Source organism: Hordeum vulgare, chromosome 2H, assembly GCF_904849725.1.
Source record: "Hordeum vulgare subsp. vulgare chromosome 2H, MorexV3_pseudomolecules_assembly, whole genome shotgun sequence".
In the NCBI taxonomy this organism is placed as follows: Eukaryota; Viridiplantae; Streptophyta; class Magnoliopsida; order Poales; family Poaceae; genus Hordeum; species Hordeum vulgare.
The window spans coordinates 88,742,379-88,753,140 of NC_058519.1; the positions used below are offsets into that span (position 1 = coordinate 88,742,379).

The 10,762-nt window shown below is 51.0% G+C and overlaps 1 protein-coding gene across 1 annotated transcript; it reads right to left on the reverse strand.

The window, feature by feature from the left end:
• Nucleotides 1–6,091: 6,091 nt before the first annotated feature.
• Nucleotides 6,092–10,402, reverse strand: LOC123425228 (UMP-CMP kinase 3). The gene is made up of 10 exons (XM_045108902.1): nucleotides 10,259–10,402; nucleotides 9,266–9,312; nucleotides 8,748–8,802; nucleotides 8,522–8,639; nucleotides 8,239–8,395; nucleotides 8,006–8,086; nucleotides 7,804–7,911; nucleotides 7,472–7,540; nucleotides 7,249–7,306; nucleotides 6,092–6,360 (listed from the first exon to the last, which is right to left on the reverse strand). Exons 2-9 carry the CDS (start codon nucleotides 9,308–9,310, stop codon nucleotides 7,298–7,300), a joined length of 642 nt encoding a protein of 213 aa, XP_044964837.1. The 5' UTR covers nucleotides 9,311–9,312; nucleotides 10,259–10,402; the 3' UTR covers nucleotides 6,092–6,360; nucleotides 7,249–7,297.
• Between the last annotated feature and the right edge of the window lie 360 nt (nucleotides 10,403–10,762).

Genomic DNA, 10,762 nt, shown 5'->3' on the forward strand with positions numbered 1-10,762 from the left:
GCGCTACCAACGGCGGCGCCCCTTTGAGGGATGCAAGTGACGGGGCGGGGTGAGGGGGGGAGGGGGATTGACGGCTACGTGAGGGGCGCGAGGAAGAGAGGGAAGAGTCGGTGAGGGCTGGGGAGTGGGAAACGAGAGAGGCGTTCGGCATTATATATGCCTGCATGCGAAATTATGAGAATGCCCTCGGTGGGGCAGTCTATTTACACGCAGTGGCACAGGCGAAGTTCAACTGTTCATTCCAACCGTGCTCGGTTTCAATCCGACGACAGGATCTTCTAGTTCAAAATGCATCAAAAGAAATGATCCGATCATTCCAAGAGTGCTCGGTTTCAATCCAACGGCCAGGATCTTCTAGTTCGAAATGCATCAAAAGAGATGATCCGACGGCCGAGTGTCCAACTCTGAGAGAGCCCGGTGTCGCCCTCGAATCTTGTTTTAGGATGTTGTACTGCATTCACATAAATCATAGCAAACCTTTTCCCTGTTCAGATATGATTTATTGCATCTGTGTCCTATGAAAAATCCCCCATGAACAAAGTCCAAGAGAAATGATCAGTGTGTTGTACTGGCTAAAATTCAGAGAAAACAACATATTCAATTCAGCTGTAACAAAACCTCACAATTCCTCCTAAATCCTAATTAAATTGGAACCAAATCAACAGAAAACGGACAATAGACCAGAGATACATTGTAAATGAACATAACTGAGATTCTTAGGCGGAAAAGAACTAGGGCTATGGCCGTAGTGGAGCTCACCATACTCTGGGACATGCCCATGTTCCTGCTGCCGCTCACACAGCTGTTAGGCAATGTAGTCACTCCCAACACATGATCCATCCTAGGTTGTCTCTAATTGGGCCTCTGATGACGGCGATCACCATATTGTAGACATTGCGTGCTCGTTCTGTGGTGAACCTCAGTGTATCTTAGTGAAGATATTTTGCCTTCTCATAATAGTTAGTGTACTTGGTCATTGGATCGTTTTAAAGTATATCACAAATGTCTGCAAACAACGACCAAACAAAAATTGGCTACCACACGCAATGGAAAAATGCAAGTCTGTGTAAGCACTTTGTAAATACCAACATTTTCGGAGCACGTACATTGCAATGCAAACTGCACTGAACAGACATTGGCAAGGGTCACTCTGTATCTTCAACACTGTCAGGTTTAAACCCGTCAACCACCGTCGTCAGTTTCGTCAGTGTTAACAGCAATAGGTTGTCCGCGTTTTCCTTTCTTCAGTTAGAGTGTTAGTTAGATATCTGTTTGCTTTCCCTAAAGTTTAGGCCAGGGCCACCATGGAGTGCGCACCGTGGCGAGTAGCTAGGAGCTGCACGACCGAGCCTCACGCATCGTGGACGTGGGATGGCACGTCGGAATCGATCGTGGGAGATCGCGTGATCATCGTTTGTTTTTCGCATGAAATAAAAGGCAGGAAGGCCGAGAGAAAAGCTGCAAGTTCTCGCAGCACAAAACCTCTCTCTCGATCGCAACAAGTGGTATCAGAGCCCGTTTCCTCGATCCAGCGACCATGTCCGCCGATGGACGCGGCGGCGCCCGCTCGCCGGTCAGGTCCCTGACTCCTCCATTGCTGCGACGGGGAAGGAGTAGGACCAGGCGCAGCAGCCGCGCCGTGGTGGTTCAGGAGCGCGTCGTGCGGGAACACGGCGGCGGCTCGTTCGTCTACCCCGAGCTCACGTCAACCAACTACATCGAGTGGGCACTCGTGATGAAGGTCAACCTGAAGGCCCAGGGCCTTTGGGACACAATCGAGCTGGGATGCGACGTCGAGCGCGAGGATAACGCGGCCATGGCGGCGATCTTGCGAGCGGTACCTGCGGACATGCACGGAATCCTTGCCGTCAAGTCTTCTGCAAAGGAGGCGTGGGAGGCGGTGAAGGTGCTGAGGATGGGCGTCGAGAGGGCGCGACAGGCGACGGCACAGCGCCTCCGCAGCAAATTCGAGTCCATCTCCTTCAAGGACGGGGAATCCGTGGATGCTTTCGGCATGCGGATCACGTCCCTCGTCAACAACATGCACACCGTCGGAGACAACATCGAAGATGCAAAGGTAGTCACCAAGTTCCTTCGTGTTGTTCCACGGCGCTACTTGCAGGTGGCAATAGCTATCGCGACGCTACTCGATGTGAGCACCCTCACGATCGAGGAGCTGACGGGCGACTGCGCTCTGTGGAGGAGCGCTACGGCCTCGACGACGCTGGAGGCTCCAACTCCGGCACCCTCCTGATGACAGAGGCGGAGTGGGACGCGCGACGGAAGAACCGGGAACGCGGCAACGGCGACAACCGCGGCAACGCCGACAACGGGGGTGGCGGCAACGGTGCCCCGGATCCAACTCCAGGGGGCACGGCGGCCGAGGACGCGGCCGTGGTGGCGGCTCACGCAGCGGACCTCGACCCACGGACCAGTGCAGATACTGCAAGAAGCTGGGCCACTGGGCCCGGGACTGCAACACCAGGAAGCGCGAGCAGGCGCATCTGGTGCAGCCCGCCGGCAACGACGACGCCGACCCTGCACTCCTACTGACCTCGGTATGTGCCCTAACGGAGGCCATGGAGGGACCACCACCACCTAGCCCAGCTCCGGAGATCGTCATGCTCAACGAAGAACGCGCCGGCGTGCTGCCCGGGCGTGACGGCGAGCGTCACGGCACAGCGTGGTTCCTCGACACCGGTGCGAGCAACCACATGACTGGAGATAGCTCCCTCTTCGGCGAGCTGGACACCGGCGTCGGAGGGAGCGTGCGATTCAGCGACGGGTCGGTGGTGGACATCTGTGGCCGAGGCGCGGTGTTGTTCACGTGCCAAGATGGGCGTCAGCGCGCGCTCACCAGGGTGTACTTCATACTACGCCTGCGCTCGAACATAGTGAGCCTCGGGCAGCTGGATGAGATCGGCTGTCGGGTCACCATCGAGCGCGGGGAGCTGCGCGTGCTGGACACTCATCGCCAACTCCTCGCCAAGGTCCAGCGCAACGGCAATCGCCTCTACGTATTGCGCGTCAAGCCAGGGCAGCCACAGTGCATGGCCATACGCTACGACGACGTCTCCGGGCGCTGGCATGCGCGCATGGGACACCTGAACTTCCAGGCGCTACAGAAGCTAGCGCGAGAGGAGATGGTGCGCGGGCTCCCGAAGATCGACCACGTCGACGAGCTGTGTGATGCCTGCCTCGCCGGCAAGCAGCAGCGGGCACCGTTTCCCCAGCAGGCGAAGTGGCGCGCCGACAACTTGCTCGACCTCGTGCACGGTGATCTGTGCGGGGCGATCACGCCACCCACGCCCGGTGGGAAGAGGTACTTCCTGCTCCTGGTTGATGATCGGAGCAGGTACATGTGGCTAGTCCTGCTGGCCTCCAAGGATCAGGCGCAAGCAGCGATCAGGCGATTCAAGGCGGCAGTCGAAGTAGAGGCGGGGCGGCCCCTGCGTGCGCTCCGTATGGATTGTGGTGGCGAGTTCACAGCCGCAGTGTTCATGGAATACTGCGCGGAAGTGGGCGTCAAGCGACAGCTCACGACGCCGTACACACCCCAGCAGAATGGGGTGGTGGAAAGGCGGAACCAGACGGTGGTCTCCATGGCGCGCAACATGCTCAAAGCGAAGGGGATGCCGACCAAGTTCTGGGGGGAGGCAGTCACCACTGCAGTCTACCTCCTGAACCGATCCCCTACACGCAGCGTCGAGGGGAAGACGCCGTATGAGGTATGGCACGGTGAAAAGCCTAGTATTCAACATGTTCGCTTATTTGGATGTGTTGCCGCATGTCAAGAATGCCAGGCCCATGCTCAAAAAGCTCGATGATCGAAGCACGCCCATGGTCTTCATCGGCTATGAGGAAGGAACCAAGGGCTACCGTGTCTTCAACCCGGGGACTGGGCGAGTCCATGTCTCTCGTGATGTGGTCTTCGATGAGGGCGCCTGCTGGGAATGGGACGGCTCCTCACCAACACCAGAACCGTTCACGGTGAGCTACACCGTCTCCATCACCAGGCCAGAATGCCCAGAACCCGGCGGAGCAGCGAGGTCACCGGCGACTCGTGCACCTGCGGGGGAGCCCGTCATGCCGAGCCCGGCAGGCGGGGACCCGACCGCGAACGAGGACGTGGCGCCACCAAGCGAGGCGCACTCTGAAGATGAGCCGAAAGGAGGCGTCCAGGGCACAGACCAGGGTGGGCATCCCATGCTCACCCGAAGCAAGGACGGCACACTCCAACCGAGCACCAAGTACGACGAGGACTACGTGCACCTCGTCAACGTCATGGACGACGACGAGACTGCATACCCGATCTGCCTCGTCGCAGGGGAGGAGCCGGCCTCGTTCCCAGAAGCTGCAGCACAGCAGTGCTGGCTGCGGGCGATGCGAGAGGAGCTCGCCGTGATCGACGCCAACGACAAGCTGGTGGAACCACCACCTGGACAGCGTCTGATCGGCCTAAAATGGGTCTTCAAGCTGAAGAAGGACCCGTCCGACGCCATTATCAAGTACAAAGCGCGCCTGGTAGCGAAGGGCTACGTGCAGCGCGCCGGCATAGACTTCGAGGAAGTCTTTGCGGCGGTGGCTCGCTTTGATTCCGTGCGTCTCCTCACCGCGCTCGCCGCCCACCATGGGTGGGAGGTCCATCACATGGACGTCAAATCAGCCTTCCTCAACGGGGACTTGGCGGAGGAGGTCTTCGTCGCGCAGCCGCCGGGGTTCGAGCTCGCTGGACAGGAGCACAAGGTCTTCAAGCTCGCCAAGGCTTTGTACGGTCTACGACAGGCACCACGTGCCTGGAATGCGAAGTTGGACAGCAGCCTGTTGTCGCTCGGATTCCAGCGAAGCGACTCCGAGCATGGCGTCTACCTGCGGGGGAGCGGCGTCTCTCTCTTGGCTGTTGGCGTGTACGTCGACGACCTCATCATCGCCGGCGGCAGCCACGGGAACTGGGCAACTTCAAGGAGGAGATGAAGAAACTCTTCCAAATGAGCGACCTCGGGCGGCTCACGTACTATCTTGGCATAGAGGTACGATAGACAGAGCGCGGCATCACGCTGTGCCAGGCAAGCTACGCGTAGAAGCTGCTCGAAACGGCGTCCATGGCAGAGTGCAAAACCAGTGATGTGCCCATGGAAGCGAAGTTGAAGCTCAGCAAGGACGGTACGGCGCCGGCTACCGACGCCTCATACTACCGCAGTCTGATTGGCAGCTTGCGATACCTGGTGCAGACCAGGCCCGACATCGCGTATGCGGTCTCCTACCTCAGCCGTTTCATGGAGAAGCCTACCGTCGAGCATCTGACGGCGGCAAAGCAGTTACTGAGGTACATTGCAGGTACTCTAACCTTCGGGTGTGTGTATCTTAGGGGGAGCAGGGACCCCTCGCTCATCGGCTACAGCAACTCCGACCTTGGCGGCGACCGCAAGAGCACCACCTGCTCGCTCTTCTTCCTCGACAAGAGCCCGATCAGCCGGCAGTCCACCAAGCAAAAGGTGGTCGCGCTGTCATCATGTGAGGCGGAGTATGTCGCTGGCGCATCCACCACCTGCCAGGGGCTCTGGCTGGCTCGGCTGCTAGCAGAAGCGACGGGCGCCGACGTCAAGCCGCCTGCAATTCTGATATATAACAAGTCTGCGATTCAGCTCAGCAAAAACCCGGTGTTCCATGACAGAAGCAAACACATAGAGATTTGATATCACTTCCTCAGAGACAAGGTCGAAGCAGGAAAGGTGAAGGTCGACCATGTCAACTCCGGTGAGCAGCTGGCTGACATCCTCACAAAATCACTTGGGCGTGTGCGCTTCCAGGAGCTGCACGCCAAGATCGGCATCCTCAACACCAACGACGGTTGACAAGTTTAAGGGGGAGACTGTCAGGTTTAAACCCGTCAGCCACCGTCGTCAGTGTTAACAACAATAGGCTGTCCGCGTCGGAATCGGTCGTGGGAGATCGCGTGATCAGCGTTTGTTTTTCGCATGAAATAAAAGGCAGGAAGGCCGAGAGAAAAGCTGCAAGTTCTCGGAGCACAAAACCTCTCTCTCTCGATCGCAACAACACAAGAACCAACAGTGTATAAAGAATGTGCATATGAGTGAACATGTGATAAATTCAATTTTCTGTAATGCAGCCGCATAGCTCATGGGCACAAGGTCTGATTCGTCCTTGCAGTAAATTACACAATGGTACAGGTACACTACATGGGATACACCAACAATGGGTGGTAAATAAAAACTTCTAGCAGGAACACCCCAAACCAGATCTAATTTATTGCTGGCAACAAATCAAATTGTCTACTGATAAGTCTGATCTATATTAAGGGTTTGTAATCACATATATGTAGTCACACTTGAGCAAAACCTGCAAGACATCATAACGAGTATTAAACAAGTGTGCCCTGAGCCCGTGACAGCAATAACCATATAAATACAATTTTGCCGAAGGGAAGAACTGAAAAAAAATATTGCTTCTTCCAGTCAAAAGAAAAGAGTGTGATTAAGGTAGACTTATGTGGGGTTACTCAGCGTAAGGAGGGCATTCTATTTTTTGTTTTCTCAAAGTAGTACTCGCTCTTAAGTTAAGTTTATCAGTGTAATCAGCAGTACTCGCTCAGAATGAATACCAGCTAATAGCAGATGACCCATTCAGAAGATAGTTTTAGACTTTAGTGAAACTATGCCAAGAGCATGTGTAATTAGAAATATTGTGGAAAGCAAGAGGGCAGTACGTCAAAGTGAGATATTTACGTTAACTTGGGTTCAGAAATCTCGTGTCAATTTAAACCCGTACAGAATCCTAGGACAAAGTTTACACTGATTAGGATTCAAGAACAACGACGGGGAAGAAGCAGCAGAGCACCTTCCAGGGTACAGTATCACCATAAAGCTATGTGCTGTTTATTGCATATTTCAAAGCAAATATTACTGTGAAGGGACTAACTACCATAACTTTCGAAAGATACTCATGATTCTAGCGTTAAATGGGAGCAAGTAATCCATAGTAGCATCATGACTGTTGGATCATGTATTTGGCAAATCCTCATTCAATATGCTGGTACTAATATATTCAAATTAAGTGGGCTAAGAATGTTTTTCAAGTCAACCTGACAGCTAAACAGAGCCGCACCCTGGATGTTATTGCTCAATTTCCGAAAGAAAAAAGATGAATGGCTCTGCCAATTAAGAAAATCACCTAAAAACGACTACGAAGAAGAATGTAAGTATAAAATAAAAAGGAGAGAAGTTATACCTTGTATGAGATCATTCCATTTATCACCTTTGTGGTCCTTTATACTGTTCTATGCAGCCTGATAAATATAAACATGATGTTATATAAAAAAATAAAAATATACAAGTGTCATGACATACTCGTGATAGGGGGAACTATTTAGCTTTTAGCGTAGAGACAAACATAATATTTAGCGTTGAAATGCTACAAACGAAAGATAAAACAAGTAAAATTGAAAAATTACCTTGGCAAATGGGGCAAAAATGGCTTTGACATCTTCAAACACCTCAGGAATTGGTTTTGCAGCATCGATCTGATCATACGCAAGTTGGGCAATAGTTTGAGAGTGGACAGATTCCCAAAAAGGGTAGTAAAGTACATAAAAAAACTAGTCCTTGGTAACTAATTACAATCAAAAGAAAGATTGTTATCCCAGCATATAGTTCCTTCGGTGTTCAGACTAACGTGTTCCCCAAATGTTCATTTATAACACCCCCCCCCCCCTCCCATTGCGTGTATGTTGAGATGCATTCCTTTGAGGTTCCCTCATTAGTCATTGTGGAACTGCAGCCGTACCTTTTTAACCTTGTCTTTTGCGTCATAGTACTCAATCACAGGCAAACTGGATTCAACAAAAACTTTGAATCTCTTCCTGATAGTCTCAATGTTGTCATCAACTCTACCCTGCAAAATAAAACAAATTGTTGGAAACAGGAAAAGGGTAGTTTTGACAAGGATACATAGGCTAAACATAAGCACATAAGTCAAGAAATGAAACCTCATTGCGTCCCAAAAGACGTCTTTCCATCTCTTCCTCGGAACAATTAAAGAATAGCACAAATGCAGGCGAAATTTTTGTCTGAGAAAATGTAAAGCAATCAGCAATCTTGCAAAGTCATTTATACATACATTATGATGGAAGAAAGGAAGATGCTGCTGAACTATTACGTGAATTAGTAGTGAAAAGTGAAAGAACATCAATTTTCAAGTGTAAGGAGCAGATGAGCTTACAACATTCTCGAACGCAGCACGATTCTCTTCATTCCTTGGAAACCCGTCGATGAGGAACTTATCATTCTCATTCTTTATCATGGCTTGCTGCAAGAGCTTTATAGTCACCTCCGATGGAACAATCTTTCCCTCCTTTATCATGTTCTCAATCATAGTTCTGTAAAATTATAGGTGTAAAAATAAACATAGGTGCATGCAAATGTTACATAAATAAATTGACATGATGAATATTTTTTTTGTAAAACAATAGTTCTAGAGAAACTTATGAAAGAAACTAACATACCCATTCTCAGAGCCAGATTTAATCTCCGCGCGCAAAAGATCTCCAGCACTAAGATGGGTGAATCCAAAGTGTTCCACAATGTTGGCACACTGTGTGCCCTTTCCACTTCCAGGACCACCTGTGTGTAAATTCTTGGTCAGGTACAGAAGAAAGTTTATTTATTTAGATACATGTAACGCGTGATAATGCGTATTAGATGGTCAGGCATATATCAAAGAAAGTTTACCAAGAACAAATACTACTGTGACTTTCTTGTCACCCAACATGTTCTCAGCAACCACCTGCATGAAAAACACAGTTTGGACCATAAGACAAACAAAGAACCATGAATAGCAAAATTTCTGTGAGACAAAGGAGTTTCATTTACTGACATATACAAGAAGCGTTGTTCAAGGTGCCAGAATTATATTGGCAGTATGCTCAGGAATTCAAGTTCTTTGGACACGAGTCCGACAACAATAAAGTTTATCTATTCCAAATTAAACTAAATGAATATCCAAAACATCGTATATTTATGAACGGAAGAAGTAGGTGTAACACCGTGAGATTCGGGGCACCAACCCTTATGTGTGAAATGGTTAATAAATTGAAGAATGTCCACTAATACTGAAAACATAAGGCATTGCATATCCTCAATGAAAAAGTGTGCCTTTGCAGCAACAACTGCTTATCTCAATTTTTTTTTAAAGTGCTTATCTAATATATCCAGGGAATGAGGAATGAAAAGAAATGTCATACACGTACCTCCTTCTCAGTCACAGCTGCGGGAGCATCCACAACCGTGCCCATGGCTGTAAAATATTCAAACATTCAGTTTAGAAGTTCTAGTTATGCATCTCACAATGAAAAGAGAACAAATACAACATGTAAAAACACCATTCTATATGGTGAAGACGAGTAGTGGCACTAACATTGTTTAAGGGCTGAGGACACTTGGTTATTTAAACCACTTAGAAAAATCAGGGAGTTTGATTCACTAATTACACACGCACATGAACAAACCCTTAAACAGCATTGCAGTGATTAAGTAGGCTCCCGAATTACTTGTACTGTTGTACAGGATCACAGTCAGTATTCTCACACATGAACAAAACTAGGTACAAGTTTCTTGGCTCATCACCGGAAGATTACTCGAGATCCATGCCTAGCATCAATCAGAAAAGATACAAAGGCAGGATCACACACTGTTCTAGAAAAGGATCTTCCTTCTCCTTCCACCTAGCCAAGGCATATTCGCTGTTATGCTTACAAACACAGGGTCCGTTTCCAATGAGCTAGACAAACATAAGGATCATAATTATAACCCGATTTAAACTAAGATCTCCCTTGATTTCCCGCCGCTTACATATATATACAGCTAACATAAAGAAAGATCAGAACAGCCCGATCACCCGCCCCTAATACCATTTCTTTTTCTTTTTCTTTTTTGATTCGAACAACATGGATCACCCACCCCTCTAAACTCCCAGTGCAATGATCGCTAGATCCAGCTCCAGGCGCGCAACCCTAGGACCCCACCTCGTCAGATCTGCATCCCGAGCTGCCGCCAGGCCCGACCATTTGGGCTGAGATATGGAATCCCTTCCCTCAACCCCCGGATCACGGGGACTACACCCCGCCCGAAAACCCGCCACGGGACAACATTCGAGACGCACTCCAGGTGATAACAAGGACAGCAGGCCAGCGCGCGAGCAGCAACGCCAGATCTCGCAACGGGGCGGCCGGGATCTCACGTACCTCCGCGCCGCCGGACGGGCTGGGCTCCGAATCGAATGCCGGTGGAGGGGTCGGCGCAGCGGCGAGACGGCGGCGATCACGGGGCGGGAGGGCGCGTGGTGCGTGCTGCGTGCTGCGGTGGTGGTCTGTGGTGTTGGTGCGAGAGGAGCGAGGCGGAGGAGGAGGCCGTTTAATACGCGCGCGGCGCGCGGCCAGGTGGAGGGGGAGGTGGTGGGGTCGTGGGGGGCGGGGCCCACGCGGGGTCTCCGCGGGAAGCGTGGCGTTTGGCCGGTGGGGACACCGACCGGGCCGGAGGTGTCGGCGCAACGGGTGGAGCGGGCGTGGGCTGGAAAGCTTCGAGGAAGCGAACTCGGAGAGAGGTCGGCTCGTGGCTCCGGGAGCGGGGAGGAAGGAATGTCACATGAAAAATCAGTGGAAATCGTGTGCCAATGATGTTTTCAAAATATAAAAAATAAAAATACGGAATGTTAAAAGGGAATGTTAAAGACGGCTACTACGAATCAT